This window comes from Lonchura striata, chromosome 23, assembly GCF_050655825.1.
Source record: "Lonchura striata isolate lonStrDom1 chromosome 23, ASM5065582v1, whole genome shotgun sequence".
Classification (NCBI taxonomy): Eukaryota; Metazoa; Chordata; class Aves; order Passeriformes; family Estrildidae; genus Lonchura; species Lonchura striata.
In genome coordinates this window covers 7,805,757-7,825,243 of record NC_140725.1, presented here as the reverse complement: position 1 = coordinate 7,825,243, position 19,487 = coordinate 7,805,757, and the positions used below count along the sequence as shown (strand labels likewise).

Below are 19,487 nucleotides of genomic sequence, written 5' to 3'. Positions count from 1 at the left end.
TCACTGCAAGGACAAACCCCGTCCTGGCCACGGGCACTGCCCTCCCACCCGCTGAGAAGGATGACAGATCAGCCCCATGGGAACAGGGTGAACTGGCACAGCCAGATGTGTCCTGTGCCTGCCTGCACAGCCCAAAGGGGCTGGAGCCACCAGGGTGAGCAACCAACCCTGGCCAGTCACAGCCCCGGGGCTGCCAGAGCTCCAGAAGTGCTGGGACAACGTCTCAGGCACGCACAGGGGGGGAATGCTGGGGTGTGTGGGCAGGGCCAGGAGCTGGATTTGAGCCTTGGGGGTCCCTTCCAGCTCAGGAGGTTCTGTGATTCTGATTCTCAATTACTGGGCAGAAGCACCAGGAACTCCTGGTGAAGGACCAGAGAGAGGGATGGAGGGACACAACACATTCCCAGCAGCTGCTGTTACTGGAGGAGTTTCTCCCTTGCTCCCAAGTCCGGGAGCACTGACAAGCTTTGCTGGATCTGCACCTCACAGGATTCCAGAGTGGCCTGGGCTGGAAGGGACCTTAAGGCTCAGTTCATTCCAACCCCCACCCACTTCCCACTGGAAATTTACCTCTCCTGCAAACGCTGCTGTTTATCGAGACACATTTTGCTTCTCAAAGTGTTACTTTTGGGATGAATCCAAGTCCCACCCCTCAGTCACCCCAGCAGGAAAGATCCAACAGCTTGCGGGGAGGAGATGGTGTCAGTGCTGAAGGTTAGGCAGGGGTTTAGCCTCAAGGCAGGGTTTTCCAGGCTCATCCTCAGCACAGCACAAACCCCAGGATGAGCTGCAGGGAGGGCAGACTCACCTCAAAGAACTTCTGAATGACGTAGTTCCCAAACACATCCACCATGAGCTGATAGGCTGCCTGCAGGATCTCGTTGAACACCAGCTGACGCTCTGCTGGGGTGGCACGCTCCAGTTTCAGCTGAATAAATCTGAAAAACAGGCCTTGGAGTGATGCCACGGGCACATCTGCTCATTCAACCCCTTCCCAAAGCCTCACCCCTGCGTTCCAGAAATGACCATGATAAATCCTATTATGGCATGAAGATTAAGCACTTTCATTAACCTAAGCTTCCTATCACAAGTTAAATATTCAAATTTTAGACATTTTAGTCATCCACAACTTGCAAAGCTCTTCAAACACACTTTATCCAGCCATCTGAAAGCTCAGGGTGGTCACGGCCATGAGGTCCATGGCCACATGTTGGAATCCTCATTCCAAGCAAAGCAGATCTCAATGGAGTAACAGAGGATGGCCTCGTGTCCAGCTGGGTTTTAAACAGAATTAAGCTGTGCCAGTGGGATGAGTGAGCAGGGAAGCAGGGAAGCTCCTTTTCACAGAATTCACAGAACCACTTGTGGGTATTCTCAGAGAGAAATGGAAAGTTTCTAACCAGGCAGAAGCCTGAGAAATTGTTGAGAAGAAGGTAAATAATTCTTTATCTCTCTTGTTGTTCACGTTGTTTATAGTTAGGTTTTGCTACTGTATATCATTCACTGCACACCAATGTGTGAGATGTTTTCACTTCAGGACCAATGGAATTGGTCTGCACGAAGCTCTGTATAGAAGAGATGTATTTTGAAATAAATCAGAGTTCTCCTCTCTCTCCTTCTGACTCAAAGTCTCCTCATTCCCGTCCAGCCTCAACAGTGTCAACCACTGGGTTGGCAGAGACCTTCCAGACCATCGAGTCCAGCCCAGCCCAGCCCCTCAACTCAGCCCTGGCACCCAGTGCCACATCCAGGCTTGTTTCAAACACACCCAGGGATGGTGACTGCACCACCTCCCCAGGCAGCCATTCCAGAACTTTGTCACTCTTGCCATGAAAAACTTTCTCCTGACACCCAGCCTGGATTTCCCTGGGGCAGCTGAGGCTGTGTCCTCTGGTTCTGTCAGCTCCTGGAGAAAGAGCCCAGCCCAGCTGGGCACAGGCACCTTTCAGGAGCTGCAGAGAGCGCTGAAGTCACCCTGAGTCTCCTTTTCTCCAGGCTAAATTTGAATTCCTGCATGTGTCCACAACCCTGGACAACACTCTGAGGCATGCCAAGGGTGGGACTGTTGGGGTGTCTGGGCAGGGCCAGGAACTGGACTGGACAATTCTTGGGGATTCTGAGTGTGACACTGGCTTAGCTTTTCCTGCTTATTCCCTGGTCCGCCTCAGCTTTGGGAAGAGAGACAAAACACAACCACAGAACGCAACAGCAAAACTCAAACATGACATGCAGACACGAAACGCAACTACAAAATGGAACCAAGAAAACACAACTGCAAAACACAACTGTGAAACAGAACCACAAAACACAACTTTGAAAACAAGCCACAAAACGCAACCGTGAAACTCAACCGCGAAACAGAACCGCAAAACAGAACCAACAAAACACAACCGCACAGCACAACTGTGGAACAGAACCACAAAGCAGAATCACAAAACATAACTGCTAAACTCAACCTCGAAACAGAACTGCAAAATGGAACCAACAAAAGTCAACCGCAAAACCCAACCGTGAAACAGAACCGAGAAATGGAACCAACAAAACACAACTGGAAAACACAACTGGGAAACAGAACTACAAAACACAACCACAAAACTCAACCACGGAATGGAACCAACAAAACCCAACCGGAAAACCCAACTGGAAAACCCAACTGGAAAACCCAACTGGAAAGCACAAGCGATGCTCCCCAAGGAGCAGCCGTGGCCAGGCTGCCCAGCCCACCTGGATCCGTGCTGATCTTGGGAGAACTCCATGATGTGGCCCGCGATCTCGCGCAGCTGCAGGTTGGGGTAGCGGTTGTTGCGGAAGTCCTCGAGCAGGCGGCTGCGGCCCGAGGGCATCACGTCGGACATGCCGTAGCGCAGGCGGGACGACGGGAACAGCGTGCTGCTGGGGCTGAACAGGCTGGAGGCGCTGCTGGCACTGCGGTACTTGGCCTCCGCCCCCGGCGCCGCCGAGATGTAGCGGCCGCTGCCGTTCGTCAGCCCCCCTGCGAGGGATGGACACGGACGGGATGAGGGAATGGACACGGACGGGATGAGGGAATGGACACGGATGGGATGAGGGAATGGACATGGACGGGATGAGGGAACGGGACATGGACGGGATGAGGGAACGGGACATGGATGGGGATGAGGGAACGGACACAGACGGGATAAGGGAACAGGACACAGATGGGATGAGGGAATGGACACAGATGGGATGAGGGAATGGACACGGACGGGATGAGGGAATGGACACGGATGGGATGAGGGAATGGACACGGACGGGATGAGGGAATGGACACGGATGGGATGAGGGAATGGACACGGACGGGATGAGGGAACGGGACATGGATGGGGATGAGGGAACGGGACATGGATGGGGATGAGGGAACGGACACGGACGGGATGAGGGAACAGGACATGGATGGGGATGAGGGAATGGACACGGACAGGATGAGGGAACGGGACATGGACGGGATGAGGGAACGGGACATGGACGGGATAAGGGAATGGACACGGACGGGATGAGGGAATGGACACGGATGGGATAAGGGAACAGGACACGGACGGGATGAGGGAATGGGACATGGATGGAGATGAGGGAATGGACACGGATGGGGATGAGGGAATGGGACATGGATGGGATAAGGGAACAGGACACGGACGGGATGAGGGAATGGGACATGGATGGGGATGAGGGAATGGGACATGGATGGGGATGAGGGAATGGGACATGGATGGGATAAGGGAACAGGACACGGACGGGATGAGGGAATGGGACATGGATGGGATGAGGGAACAGACACGGACGGGATGAGGGAACGGACACGGACGGGATGAGGGAATGGGACATGGATGGGGATGAGGGAATGGGACACGAACGGGATGAGGGAACGGACACGGATGGGATGAGGGAACGGGACATGGATGGGGATGAGGGAATGGGACACGAACGGGATGAGGGAATGGACACGGATGGGATGAGGGAATGGGACATGGATGGGATGAGGGAATGGACACGGATGGGATAAGGGAACAGGACACGGACGGGATGAGGGAATGGGACATGGATGGGATGAGGGAATGGGACACGAAGGGGATGAGGGAATGGGACATGGATGGGATGAGGGAATGGACACGGATGGGATAAGGGAACGGGACATGGATGGAATAAGGGAATGGGGTATGAAAAGGGATAAGGGAATGGAACATGGATGAGCCTCATGGGGACAAGGGAACAAAGCATGGATGGGCCTCATTGGGACACAGGGATGTTACACCAGATCCCCGAGTTCTTTTCCAACATGGGGAGGTCTGACATTCAGCTAAGCAGGATTTTGAGGTGGGATTTCTAAGAAGAATTTCTAGGCAGGATTTACTAACTGGAAGGGTGTTCTGGCCCTGGAACTGGCCAAGGACCTTTGGATTCCCTATCCCTGGAGATGTCAAAGGAATTCCTGGGCACGGCACTCAGCTGGGCCGAGTTGATCACTCACAGGTGGGACCCAATGACCCCAAAGGGCTTCTCCCACCTCAATGATCCCATTTTGTGATTCCTGACTAAGCTGAGTGAGCTGCTTGTTGAATTTTTTGCAGGACAATGGACATGTGCAACATATGCACAATCCAGCCTTCATGGAGACTGAGTAGAAGGTCACAATGCACTTGAAGGACAAAAGGAGAAGAACACACTCAACTCCAGATAGTTTAGGGTGTAAAGGCAGACAAGAAAACTGCAGCAAGATGCATGAAGAAGAAAAAAAGCCTAAATTAACCAAAAGTTTAAAATGTGTGCACAGAAGAAGTTAGCCAATCGTGTATTAGCTTGAGGTGTGTGAACAATAGAACACAGTATAAATATAGTTTAGTTTCTGCAATAAATTGGCTTCACTTGATCATATTGATTGTGGTGTGATGTCCTGTTTCTGATCCTCTGCAGCTGCCCACCAAGGAATTAGATGGGGATGTGTCCAAGCATCTGTGGCACTGCTGGATTAGGGCAGGAACAGCTACAGCCTCCAGCAAGGACTCTGATGATCCCTTCTAAATCAGGTTATTCTGTGATTCTGACTCTATTCAATGACATCAAATCTGTGACTGTGGCTTTCTGACAGAGTGGAACAACTTCTGATCCTCCTTCTGTGCCCGGAATGTCTGAACCAGACCAGGGGCAATCCCAACACTCCCAAATTTTATCTTTTTTGCTATTTCCACACTGCCTTTGCCTCCATCTTATGCGTTTTCCCACCCCTCCTGCTGCCCCGGCAAGGACTGAGTTAAAAGAAGTGTGCTGAGGGGTAGGGGATCAATATAAAAGTATAGAAAATGTGGATATAAACCCACAAATCACTATTAAACACAGGTAATACCAATGAATTAAAACCAGGAAAGATTTTAAAGCCTTGTGCTTTCACAAATGGTCAAGATTTCTGCAGCCACATTAACAGAGATGCTGTGTGACCCAAAACCAGGAATATGGGGACAGGTGATGCTTCATCCCACAAAGAGAAGCTTTAGCAGAACAAACTTAAACTTTCCAGTGCTGCTTCTCTGCCTGCAATTTTTCAGGATGTGGCTCAGCACAGTGGCAGAGGATTTGATTTCTGCCTTTCCTGCAGGGCTTGGGATCCCTCTGCTGGTGCAGGAGGAGCCTGCATGGATTTTCCTGGGTGAAACCAAGTCCTTCCAGGGAGCACGTCCTGATCACACAGGGACCTGCAGGGCTGAGGTGGGGCAGGGGGAATCCCAGGGAAATGAGCTGCAGGATCTGTGCCACGGACGGGAGAGCTCCAGGGAAACCTTGGCAGGGCTGGCAAGCAGCTGCTGGCAGCTGGGCTGGAATGGAAGTATTCCATAAAAACAGAGCTGAGGGGGCTGCACTCCTTGGCCATCGACAGCTGGAGGAAGCACCCATGCAGGAAACTGGATGAGAATTCTGTATCTAATAACAGCCTAATTAATTATTATTAATTATGATCTCTGTGGCTCACTTCCAGCTCAGGATATTTTGTGATTCTGTATCTCTGAGCTGGGCACATTTCTCTGGAGCTGGTGCCAGAACTCTCCTCTCCCAAGGAAGGGGAAGACCCTTTTTCCTCCCAAGGAAAAGGAGAGCTGAGATCTCCTTGTGCTGCCCTGCAATGGAGTGTCCAGCACCTCCTTCACCCCAGCTCCCACACTGAGCAACTCCCAAAAGCCACCAGGTGATATTCCTGATATTCCTGTCTCCTGGAAGGAGCAGGATTGCCACAGGATGAGTAAAGCACTTCCCAGGAGAGGAAACCAAGGAGGGACAAGCTGAGCAATGGGGCACTGATGCTTCCCACACATCTGAAATTCTCATCACTCCCAGTTTTCGTTTCAACACCTGGAGCAAAGTTAAGAGTTGGGACTGAAGGAGAAAATAGTTCCGGGTGGGAAAGGGGAGAGTTTGGCACTGAGCCTGTTAGCTCTTGGTTAAAAGCAGTAAGTACAGAAAATCTGTCAGAGGTTTTCTGACAAAGTCCTAGTCACGTGGGGACTCAGAGTGACTCCAATTTTGCCCCTGTCTGTCTCTCCTGATGGGAATGCTGACTGAGGCTTCCCCAGGATGCTCAACAGCATCCTGGGAACACAGAGATCCGTGGGGAACAAGCTTCCTAAATCCCAATTCTGAACCCCACCAAAGGCCTGAAATCTAAGGGTGCCTCCAGCCCCTCTGTGCCAGGACTTGGTCAGATCCCAGACTTGTGGGATTTAACCAAAATCTATAAAGAAACTGCTCCTTCTTCCCCTGGAGCCAGGCTGGGAGAGCTGGGGGTGCTCCCTGGAGAGGAGAAGCTCCAGGGAGAGCTCAGAGCCCCTGCAGGGCCTGGAGGGGCTCCAGGAGAGCTGGAGAGGGACTGGGGACAAGGATGGAGGGACAGGACACAGGGAATGGCTCCCACTGCCAGAGGGCAGGGCTGGGTGGGAGATTGGGAATTGGGAATTGTTCCCTGGCAGGGTGGGCAGGGGCTGGGCTGGAATTCCCAGAGCAGCTGTGGCTGCCCCTGGATCCCTGGAATCCTGGATCCCTGCTTGTGGGACTACAGGGAAATCAGGGAATGGTTTGGGGTGGAAGAGACCTTAAAGATCATCCAGTGCCACCCTGCCATGGCAGGGACACTCCCACTGTCCCAGGAGCTCCCAGTGTCCAGCCTGGCCCTGGGCACTGCCAGGGATCCAGGGGCAGCCACAGCTGCTCTGGGAATTCCAGCCCAGCCCCTGCCCACCCTGCCAGGGAACAATTCCCAATTCCCAATCTCCCATCCAGCCCTGCCCTCTGGCACTGGGAGCCATTCCCTGGGTCCTGTCCCTCCATCCTTGTCCCCAGTCCCTCTCCAGCTCTCCTGGAGCCCCTCCAGGGGCTCTGAGCTCTCCCTGGAGCTTCTCCTTTTCCCCATCAGAACGGATTTTGTAACAAAGGAAACCAGACCTCCCCTTCCCACTGCCCTCCACTACCGATGAAAGAGAAACCTGAAAAAACAGAATGAATTTTCATGGATTTCAAAGTCAAATCCCCCTAAATCAGAGCTATCCCAGGTGACACCTGACCTACAGCATCACTGAGCCACTGAGGGGACAAGGCTACAAGGACCAGAATATTTTGGGAAGATGGGAAGCCCCACACTGAGCCTCTGGAGCACAAGCAATTTCTGCGGGTGCTAACTCTAACTTCTTTCCTGAGTTTGTTCCCAGACAGATCCATCTTCCTCTGATCCAGAGTAATTTTTAAGATTCTTTGATTCCAAAGAATTTTTAGGATTTTTGGATTTGCTGCAGGGACAACCAGCTTTTTCCTAGGTTTGAAATCTGCTTCCTCCTCAGGACTAATTTATTGTGGCCATTTAACTGTCAGCCAAGGCCTCCACAGCTGCATAAACAAAGTCAAAATCCTTCCAGTTCTATTCAAGCTCTGAACAAGGCACGATGGTAAATCTAAAGCTGATCTTCAAAAATCAGATTTATGACTATTCCAGCTAACCTGGAGCCAGCATTGGATTTATCACACATGCATGGAATAAACATAATAAATACAGTGTCTACTGAGGGGGGAAAACTGCTCTGAGAAGCAGAAGTTTTGTTAAACCCAGCAGATTCATGACACAACCAAAATCAAGAGAATTTTTTGAGGAAATATTAAATTACCTGCTGCAGGTGCAACAAATAAACTCTTTGGTTTGTTTATGAGGGAATGAACACTGCAGGAGGTTCAGATGGGCACTGCTTTATTGTTTAATATTTGCCTTATTTATTTTTAAGATTTATTTTATTGTGAGCCATGCAGAAGCTCTTTGAGAAGATTCAGCTGCACAAAGTCATGGATCTTCCCAAAATATTCCTCCTGTGCTTCTGATAAGGCCACACTGATGGGAAATTTTCCAATGTAAACTCATCAAATCCTCAGCTCAAAGCTGAGCACTGCTCCAGGGAATATTGGTTAAAGGAGGAATTGTATTCCAAGCTCATTATTACCAATTTAATGGGTATTTTAAAACATCCGCTTTAAAACCATTTAAATTGAATATAAACTCTTCTGTATTTTATTCCACACAACACTTCTATGTTACGAAGACCAGTGCAAGAAAATCCTGTTTTATAAATACTTGGAAATATTAGCCCTAATTTTTGAGCTGAGGAAATGTCTTAAGCTGGAGGTGTGTGCTCTGTCCCATCTGTCAGAGCTGGGGCAGGGCTCTGCTGCTCTTTGGGCACTTTTCTTTCTCTCTCCCACAGCCAATCCTCCCTCCAGGAGATCTCTGCTGTCCATGGCCACTGAGTGTCCCTGCATGGCTGAGAAAATTCCATCATCCATGGGGAGATGCTGCGCCCAGGGGAGGAGCCAAGCATTCCTACCTGGATCCAATCTGACCTGGGAACAGCACAGCAGCCTCTGCCCCCTGTATTCCCAGAGGAGCAGCTTCCTTCCCCTGCATTCCCAGGGGAGCAGCTTTCTTCCCCCTGCATTCCCAGAGGAGCAGCTTCCTTCCCCCTGCATTCCCAGAGGAGCAGCTTCCTTCCCCTGCATTCCCAGAGGAGCAGCTTCCTTCCCCCTGTATTCCCAGAGGAGCAGCTTCCTTCCCCCTGCATTCCCAGAGGAGCAGCTTCCTTCCCCCTGCATTCCCAGGGGAGCAGCTTCCTTCCCCCTGCATTCCCAGAGGAGCCCAGGCCCATCTCCCCCAGCCCTGGAGCTCCAAGGAAAACTCCCCCCTTGTGCAGATCCTGCTCCAGCAGAAGCACAGCTGGCACTGCAGGAGGGCTGAGCCCCCCTGGGATGGGGCTGAGCCACTCCCTGACCCACAGGGGACAGGGCTGCTCTGACCCTGACACTGCTTTGGTTGTACCATTGCATTGGTATTTTTAATTTCCCTAGTAAAGAACTGTTATTCCTGCTCCCATATCTTTGCCTGAGAGCCCCTTAATTTCAAAATTATAATAATTCAGAGGGAGGGGATTTGCATTTTCCATTTCCAGGGAGGTTCCTGCCTGCCTTAGCAGAAACCCATCTGTTCAAACCAAGCCAGGAAAAAGGAGGAAAGATGGAAACCTGTTCCCAGCTGAACCCCGCAGGACACACACACCAGGAGGGCTGCACTTGAACTCCAGATTATTTTCCACCTAAATGATTGTGAGCCCCTCCCACAACTCGGGGAATCAGGGATGCCCCAGGAGAGCAGAGCGGGGCTCTTACCCAGGTTGAGGCTGGAGGAGGATCCGTGTGAGGACAGGGAAGGAGGAGGAGTCTGCGAGTGGCCGGGGCCCTGGCTGGGCAGGGGCATGCCCACGGGCCCGGGGGAGGAGGAGAAGCCCAGGCCGTTGTAGAAGCTGTGCCCGATGGGGGTCAGGCTGCTCGAGGTCCTCTTGTACAGGTCAGTGCTGCCCGTCAGCGAGTCCCGGCGCGAGCCGCTGCCCGTGGTGGAGTTGGCCACTGGAAAAATGGGAAAAATGGGAGATGCCACCAGCCCCAGTGCCGGAGAGCCACCGCCCCGCTGCACTGGGCTGCTGCTTGGGAAAGTGATCAAATACTGTCATTAAAACCAGTCAGTCATTAAAACCACGTTGTTAATGATCAAATGGCTAAAAAAAATTATCTAGGATCTTGTCTTTGCCTTCAGTACTTTGGAGGTTTTATTGCGACAGAGCACACGGAGAAACAGCTCCAAAAATCCCTGAGTAGAAAGGTCAAAGGATAAAAATCTCCCTAAAGGAAGGGACCAGGCTTTGGGGACACTCTGAGACCTTTGGAGACACAGTGAACATTTGGAGACACGCTGAGACCTTTGGAGACACAGTGAGACCTTTGGGGACACCCTGAGACCTTTGGGGACACAGCGAGACCTTTGGGGACACGGCGAGACCTTTGGAGACATGCTGAGACCTTTGGGGACACAGCGAGACCTTTGGGGACACGGCGAGACCTTTGGAGACACAGTGAACATTTGGGACACACTGAGACCTTTGGGGACACGCCGAGACCTTTGGAGACACAGTGAACATTTGGGACACACTGAGACCTTTGGGGACACAGCGAGACCTTTGGGGACACACTGAGACCTTTGGGGACACACTGAGACCTTTGGGGACACCCTGAGACCTTTGGGGACACGCTGAGACCTTTGGGGACACGCTGAGACCTTCGGAGACACAGTGAGACCTTTGGGGACACACTGAGACCTTTGGGGACACGCCGAGACCTTTGGGGACACGCTGAGACCTTTGGAGACATGCTGAGACCTTTGGGGACATGCTGAGAACACACTGAAACCTTTGGGGACACGCCGAGCACTCTGGGGACACACTGAGATCTTTTGGGACACACTGAGACCTTCGGGGACATACTGAGACCGTTGGAGACATGGTGAGCACTTGGGGACACACTGAGACTTTTGGGGACATGCTGAGACCTTTGGGGACACACTGAGACCTCTGGGGACACCCCAAGCACTTGGGGCACGCCGAGCCCTTTGCTCTGGCCCTTCAGGAGAAGGCTTGAGCTCCCCAGAGCTCCTTCCCCCCACATTCCCGGGATGAGGGAGACTGAACTCCCCCTCCTGTTTGTTCCTGGCCAGCAGAGCTGAAGCACAGCCCCAGGAGTTTTCCCTGTTTGCTCCTGGGCACACCTCCCTGAAATCCCTGCGCTCACCTGTCAGCAGATGAGAAATCAGCTCCTGTTTGCCCCCAGCCTTATGGAGCTGGAAATCAGAATTCAATTTCACTCCTAACCCCCATGGTTTTTAAGAGCTGTCTCAATAGGCAAATACAAACTCTTTAAATGCACTGTCAACTTGTGGGGTAAAAAATCAATTTTGCATTAAAATCTTGTTTAATAAACAGTGAAATTGTTAACTGCAATGAACTGATCATCTTTGGTGAGTGCACACAGGCTCCAGAAGCAGCAGGATCAGAGTTTTATTCATTGATTGAAGGAAAACAACTTTGTGCATCTTGGCACTGAGCAAACCACTCATGGAATTCAATTAGTTAAATAAACTGAGGAAGAGAAGCAAATGCTTTGTTTACCTGGAACCAAGATGGTTCCAATTCTCAAGGCTGGGTTGAAGAGAAATATTTAGAATAACCTTTTTCTTGCAAACTGTTCCTCTCTGAGGTAACAGCACCTCCCTGAGCCTGTCCTGATGGAGCCAGGTTGGAACCTGCCCCACACACCGATGAGAGCAGCAATGTTCAGGACATAATTACAGCCCTGAGACTGAGCAGTAATTAAAACAAGTGTTCCACTTCAAAAAATCACAAACCTAAGGGAAAAAAAAGCCCTAAAAACCCACAGACACCTCTGGATGGGCTTGATTCTGAAAGGAGCCTTGGTCTCCAGCTGCCCAGCAACATCAAAGCATGGATGGGAGGTGTCTACAACCAGAGTGATTCTTTTGGTGTGTGATGGGAACAATTCCCAGAATAAAGCACAGAAACCACCTCAGATCAGCTTTTTTAAAGTCATGAGGAGTTCCTCAGCCTTTACTCACCTGCCTGAGAGGGGCTGGCACACTCTGGAACCAATTCCTGTCAGCCCAGTACTCCACATGAAGGGAAGAACTCTTCCAAGTTAATTACTCTGCTACTGCTAATTATCACCTACTAAAAGCATTTTTGCCAAGAACTGCTTCAGATTTTGAAGCCTGAAGTAGTCCCTAAAGGAAAATTCACAGTTAGGCCAGGATGGATGAGGAGGGCTCAGCTCAGAGCACAAACTCCTGGAATCTGGAGTTCTCCTTGTGCTCCTTTTCCCAGGTGTGGGAATCCTTAAAATCAGAGGGTTTTGGGAAAGCTGCAAAAGGCAAGCCTCAGAAACAGCAGAACTGTGATCAGTGCTAAGCAGGAGCCATAAGATTTGTCAGCAGAAAAATTATACAAGAAGTAGAAAGTAAAGACATAGAACAATGGTCCGTGTATTAATGGTTGGCTAGAATAACTCCCTAGGTTACATAAAAGTGTATCTGGTGAGATATTAGGAAGTTCTAAGCTTAATAACGGAGCTCTGTGCATTGTATCTCAAGGCTTCCAAGCAGGTATTGTATTTGAAAGAAGCAAGCATTGTTTTAACCAAAAGTATGTGTGCTTCTAGTGGTTGGACACAACTACTGTCAATATGTTTTTGCTTTGTGTGATTGGTCAAAATTTACCTTTAGTAAGATCTGTCCTGCCACTGTGTCAGGGTCAACCCCTGAATATTGCCTCATATTTTTCCTCAACATTACCAAGCACTCTGCTCCGCTGAGGTTTCTTCCCTCTTTTGCTGCTCATCGAAAGCCTTATGGGCATTTTGGCTAACTGGAGCTGCCTCTTTGATACCTCTTCTAATCAATGTTCTGTATTCCTCCATGTCTTGCCTGCCCCCAGGGCTGCTGCGGTCCCTGGGGTGCACTGTGGGCACTTTCAGATCCCCAGGAGCTCCTTGCACGTGCTCCCTTTCCCATATCCATATCCCAACTTTTCAAGTGAGCTGTACAATTGAGCTGTGTGTCTGCTGGGGCACGTGAGCTGCTGGCATCTTCCCATGTCAGAACCACAACACGAGACTGATGCTGGAAAACGAACAGCTCCAGAGGCGTCCCTCAGCAGCCCCGTCCTGATGGGGATCTGTACCCAACCCCTGGCTGGCAGCACTGAAAGCTGCACCCCTCACCTGCCCTGCACCCCTCACCTGCCCTGCTCTGCACCCTCACCTGCCCTGCTCTGCACTCTTCACCTGCCCTGCACCCCTCACCTGCCCTGCACCCCTCACCTGCCCCGCTCTGCACCCTCACCTGCCCTGCTCTGCACCCTCACCTGCCCCGCTCTGCACCCTCACCTGCCCTGCTCTGCACTCTTCACCTGCCCTGCACCCCTCACCTGCCCTGCACCCCTCACCTGCCCTGCTCTGCACCCTCACCTGCCCCGCTCTGCATCCTCACCTACCCTGCTCTGCCCCCCTCACCTGCCCTGCTCTGCACCCTCACCTGCCCTGCTCTGCACCCTCACCTGCCCTTCACCCCTCACCTGCCCCACTCTGCACCCTCACCTGCCCTGCACCCTCACCTGCCCTGCACCCTCACCTGCCCCGCTCTGCACCCTCACCTGCCCTGCACCCCTCACCTGCCCCGCTCTGCACCCGTCACCTGCCCTGCCCCTCACCTGCGGTGCCGAAGCCGCCCAGCGCCGAGCCCAGCGTGGCTCCCAGGGAGCTGCTGCTGCCGAAGCCCAGCGAGGTGTTGGCGGGCTGGGCAGAGCCCTGCGAGAAGAGCGAGCTGCTCTGCGAGTTGCTGCTCAGGGAGCTGTTGCCGTAGAAGGAGCTGGAGGCCAGGTTGCTGGTGGGCTGCTGCTGGGGCTGGGGCTGCGGCTGCTGCGTGCCCAGGGGTCGGAAGGGGCCGTTGGTGGTCCCTGCCAGCCCTCCTGCCGCTCCGTTGGCCGACGCCGCGGCCGCTGCCACGGCTGGGGAACACAAAAATGGGCAAAAGTTGGAGAAGCCACTGAAAAAAAGTCCATTTTCATCACCCTTCTGGGAGTTAAAACTTAGCGGGTTGCTTTGAATTGTTACAGGTTTTTTCTTTCAGGACCAAACGCTGCATAAATCTGTTTGTTGTAAGTGAGCTGCCCACAGCCCCAGACAAGCCCAGCTGTTCTTGCTGCTCTTGTGCTGTTGGAGCTGCACGGATCAAAACCAGAAATGGTTCTTTCTCCAAAGATCCAAGAGTCCAATCAGTGCAGCCCTGCACTCACAAGGGCCAGATAAGAACCTGAGTTTTGAAATAATTGGAAATAATCCTTCAGCACATGAAACATGAACTTGCAGTGCCAAGAACATCGAACCCGAGGACTTCTGGCTTTCAGCCAGTTCCAAAGTTAAGAAAAAAAGCAAAATAAACAAGAGCTACAAGAAAACAATTAAAAGTCCCGTTTCATAATCTGAGCCCAGTGCTGGCAGGCACTGCTCACACCAACAGATTCAAAAATCCTTTTAAAAGCCCTGAACTCCCAAGGAACCCAAATAAATGCTGAATCAACTCATGGGAAAGGCCATTTTTGGCATGGTGGTATGATAAAGCACAAATCAGGGAATGATTTGGGTTGGAAAGGACCTCAAAACTCATCCAGTGCCACCCCAGGGACCCCTCCCACCGTCCCAGGAGCTCCCAGCCTGGCCTTGGGCACTGCCAGGGATCCAGGGGCAGCCACAGCTGCTCTGGGAATTCCAGCCCAGCCCCTGCCCACCCTGCCAGGGAACAATTCCCAATTCCCAATCTCCCATCCAGCCCTGCCCTCTGGCAGTGGGAGCCATTCCCTGTGTCCTGTCCCTCCATCCTTGTCCCCAGTCCCTCTCCAGCTCTCCTGGAGCCCCTCCAGGCCCTGCAGGGGCTCTGAGCTCTCCCTGGAGCCACTGGGAATTCTGATGGCTCCAGCAGGTAGAAAAGCTGGTGCCAGGGGGCAAATTTAAATACCTGCCATGAAACTCTACAAAATCATTCCAGTTCCTGCTCCTCCCCATCTCCGTGGCTGTTCCGGAGGCTCAGCCCAAGTTGAGCACAGAGGATGTTTCTCAACAACCATCCCTGGATGGATCTCAGTGAGGGCAAGTTTGTCATCACTGCCAGCGGAGCACGGAGGGGTGGGGACACTGGGGACACAGCAGGCACTTGGAGGGACCTGAAGGCACCTGTCTGAAGCACTGTGGGAGCCAGGACTCACCTGCCTGAGCAGGGAAGGGACAGGACTCACCTGCCTGACCCAGGGAGGGGACAGGACTCACCTGCCTGAGCAGGAGGGGACAGGACTCACCTGCCTGAGCAGGGAAGGACGGGACTCACCTGCCTGGGCTGCAGAGGAGCTGATGATGACAGGGGCAGGGGCCACCAGGCGCACGGGAGCCCCCAGGCCGTTCCTGGCCCCGGCGTTGACCACGAGGGCTCCTGTTTGGTCATAATAGGCAGCAGGAGCCAGCACTGGGTAACCTGCAGAGGCAAGCACAGGTGACAGGGCAGGTGACAAACACATCAGTCATGTCCAGGTGAGTGCAGCGCAAGAGGTTTTTAAAGGAAAAGCTGAATGGGAAAAAAAAGAAGCAAGAACAGCCCTGCTTTCCCCAAAAATGTCCACGATTTTACACTAAGAATTGCAGGTAGAAAAGACCTTTTGCCCCGCGAATCCTTTCTATTACACTGTCACCAGTGCAAATTCAGCTAAAAAGAGGTTTAAAATACAAAAGCTCCATTTCTGTTCCATGTACAACATGTGCTGGGATTGCTCAGAGCTGGGGCTGCCAGGGTGCACCCACAGGGAACTTCCACTTCTGTATTTTGGAAGGTTGGAACCATAAAATATTCTTTAATACATGTAAATAAACTCTTATAAATGCTGGTGATACACACAGCAGCAGACTGAGAGAATACAGTGATTTAGGCACCTTATTAGGGAATTCTACATTAAATGAAAACAATAAAATTAAATGCAGTGACTCTCTAAGGTGAGGGGTCACTAAGAGAATGTTCCCTGGGAATATTTGCTTTGCAAATACAGGTACAAACATATATCTATAATTGTATATATGTGTGTATTTGCTTTGCAAATACAATCCAAATAACAGAGATTAAAGGAAATCTGCAGACTGCTGGAAATCTGCACAGTTCACTCTGTAACTTAATACTGCAACGTTCTTCTTAAACAACAGAAAAACCCAATTAACAAGGATGTGACTGTGCCAGCAAGGAGACCTGAAACCGAAATAATCCATTTTTCCTTCCAGTTGACCAGCAGGATATATCTGCACATTATTCTAATGAGCTCAGGTTTGTGCTTTGCCATCACAATAATGTCCTGAATAACTGCATTTCAGCTGCATTTTACCCCAAAGCCCTCAGGGATCAGAGTCAGAATTCCCACACAGCAGCTCCTCCAATGAAGAGCTAGAAATGAGAACTAAACCCTGCTCCTTTTAATCCCTTTTCTTTCCCTGTTTTTAAGCTTCTTGGAAGAGCAATCATGGAAGGAAGCCCTTGTAAAGTCAAGCACCTGGCAGGGATGAAGAGCTGAGATGAATGAAGGGGACCAAGAAACCTCTGAGGTTTAAAATACAGACCCCTTAAGCTTGAACGATCCACAGAAAAATCTGGAGGTGATTTTCCACAGGAGCCATGGATTCTTGGAGCACAGTGCAGGCACAGGGAGATAACACTGCTGTCACCCGTGCCACAAGGTCACCTGAGACCCCTCAGTGCCGCCCGCTGGGGACACAGCCAACCCCGCAATGAACCCCCAGAGGAACACAAGCAGGCACTGCTGTGCCAGGCAGAGGCAGCCCTGGGAGATGCCACTCGCCAGGCTCTCCCTGGCCCGGGAATGCTGGTACCTGGCATTCCTGCTGCCAGCCCCTGGCCGAAGGCCAGCGCGGAGTTGACGGCGGCGGCGGCCACCAGAGGATCGGTCTGCTGGCCCTGCTGGTTCTGGTTGGGAGTCAGGGGACGCTGGCTGGCCCCTCCACGGAGCACCTGGAGAGGACAGAACAGCCACAGGGTTACTCTGGATCCAGGAGAGAGCCACTGTCACCAGGCAGGAGCAGCACCAGGGGGGAAACCTCTCCTTTGCTCTTAATTCACTTTTCTTCACATTCAAAAAGGACCTGGAGGGGCTGGAGTGAGTCCAGGGAGGGAAAGGGAGCTGGGGAGGGGCTGGAGCCCCAGGAGAGGCTGAGGGGGCTGGGAAGGGGCTCAGCCTGGAGAAAAGGAGGCTCAGGGGGACCTTGTGGCTCTGCACAGCTCCTGACAGGAGGGGACAGCCGGGGGGTCGGGCTCTGCTCCAGGAACAGGGACAGGAGGAGAGGGAACGGCCTCAGGCTGGGCCAGGGCAGGCTCAGGGGGAACACCAGGGAAACTTCCTTCACTGAGGGGTGGTCAGGCTTTGGAACTGGCTGCCCAAGCAGTGGTGGAGCCCCCACCCCTGAAGTGTGCAAACACACACAGAGGGGTGCCTGGAACAGGGGTCAGTGCTGGGTTAATGCTCGGGCTTGATCAGAGAGCTTCTCCAACCTTTCTAGTTCCCTGACCCCACCTCCAACTCTCATCCTCTGCCACAAGTGTGTACAAGCCACCTGCCCACCCCAGCTAACGTCTGGTGCCTGTCACCACAGCCCCACTAAAAGCCCTCTGAGCAGAAACCTTCCAAGCCCAGCTCAGGAGCTGGGGTCGGGTGACAGGAGGTGACCTGGGTGTCTCCAAGCCACCAGCCCCTATAGAGGGCAGAGACCTGGAGACACAAGACTTAAATCGAAGGAAATCATGACCTCAGAGCCCCCAGTGGGGTTTGTAGGGACGAGCTGCTGTGGTGGGGGTCCCTCAGAAGGGATGGTGGCCGAGTGGCCACCCTGCAGTTACCTGGGACAGGCTTGGTTTGGCAGAGCCTCGCTCAGAGCTGGGGCAGGAATCTGCAGCTCAGCTTATTGAACGAGCCAGCCCTGTGTCCTCAGCACATCCTGCTGCAAAGGTGACATCGTGGGTGTCACCTGCTCGAGTTATTAACAGCAAAAACCGACTCTGTGCACGGAGAGGCTGGGGAGGAGCCCGAGGTTCAGTGACTGGGATGTGCCCCCGAGCCTGCAGGAACCTACTGCAATGGTGGGGACACAAGACACGATGGACTGTGGGCCTGGCTAACATAAAGCCTTGGCAAAAGGAAACAGAACTTTGAAAATTAGACCTAAACTGCAAGAAAAAAGAAAATCCCACTGAATTCTGCAAGCAAGAGATGCTGTTATATGCATAAGTTTGTGTATGTGACTTTAACCTAATTACTGCAGCACACATTACTAGTCTCCCTAAATTAGTATGTAAGTGTTTGTATCCCACAATAAAATCGGATTCTGATCACTGAATCCTGATCACTGTTGCCAGACCCAACAGGAACCCTCCAGCCCAGGCAATCTCTGGGAGCCAAGAATTCCAGGGGGTGCAGACTGCAGCACTGGAATGCTGGTGGGTTTTATTAACACACTATTAAGATGTCACAAGGGTGACAAATCAAGCGTCCACACTCTGCTCCAGGTTCCCAAAGCCTCTGCCTCAGCACTTTTAATGCAAACAATCCCTGCTGCATCCCCTCAGAGCGAGGTTTGCATTCCAAACTCTGCTCCCGAGCCCACTCACGCCTGCTCCATGGCCATAAAAGTAATGAAACATCCCATAAAAGCCACTGGCACTGAGATATTTTATTTTAATAGCCTGGGCCTTTGCAGAAGCTTTCTCAGCTCGTGCTTGCTGAATCTGTAGAGGCCTTAGAACACCTCCTGATATGGGGGTTTGGTTTTCAAAGGATTTTCAGCTTCTGAGCTGAAAGATTCAGCTGCCAGTTGCTCTTTATTCTGCCACCTCCATCACCAAGGACTAGACAGGAGAGCTGCTGAGGGACTGAAGCCCAGCTCTGGCTCCTGGTGATTGCCCCTCACACACCAGCAGCAGCAGAGGTTTGCTGCTGCACAGCTCAGGCCATTCCCAGCCTGGCCCACTGGTGTTTTAAAGCACTGACACTCAGTAATTCAGCACCCCTGTCCACGTGCCACTCTCCACGTGCATGACAGATAAAACAAATTACAAATGTACAGATGGTCCTGTCCCTTTGTCTTTAGGAGAGGCCAAAGGGCTTTCTCCTCATTTAAAACTACTCAGAGCTGAGGTCAGGATCAGTCATGGAAAAATCAGGGGTTTGAATGGGTCAGGGGAGGCTTGGCTTGGGTTTTACACAGAATCAGCTGGGCTGGAAAGACTTTGAGATCACCGAGTCCCACCTAGGAGCTGACACTACCCTGTCACCAGACCATGGCACCGAGTGACAAAGTGACATCCAGGCTCTCCTAAAACCCCTCCAGGTACGGGGACTCCGCTCCAGTGGGCAACCCTGTACATTGTCCCATCACCCTTCTGGGAAGAAATTCTCCTTGATGCTGCTCCCCCAGAGAGAATGGGCATGAGCATGGGCATGGGAATGGAATGGGCATGAGCA

At 52.1% G+C, this 19,487-nt stretch overlaps 1 protein-coding gene across 11 annotated transcripts in view; it reads right to left on the bottom strand.

Annotated features, from left to right (window-relative positions):
- The window catches only part of PUM1 (pumilio RNA binding family member 1), an 86,410-nt gene that overhangs the window by 14,610 nt on the left and 52,313 nt on the right, over nt 1-19,487 (bottom strand). For all 11 annotated transcript variants that reach the window (XM_085559882.1, XM_085559883.1, XM_085559884.1 and 8 more), the window contains exons 11-16: nt 16,846-16,984; nt 15,308-15,451; nt 13,638-13,934; nt 9,697-9,933; nt 2,725-2,992; nt 809-938 (exon numbers count right to left, since the gene is read on the bottom strand). In XM_085559882.1, the coding sequence (XP_085416008.1) occupies nt 809-938; nt 2,725-2,992; nt 9,697-9,933; nt 13,638-13,934; nt 15,308-15,451; nt 16,846-16,984 (1,215 nt within the window). The remainder of the gene's footprint in view (nt 1-808; nt 939-2,724; nt 2,993-9,696; nt 9,934-13,637; nt 13,935-15,307; nt 15,452-16,845; nt 16,985-19,487) is intronic.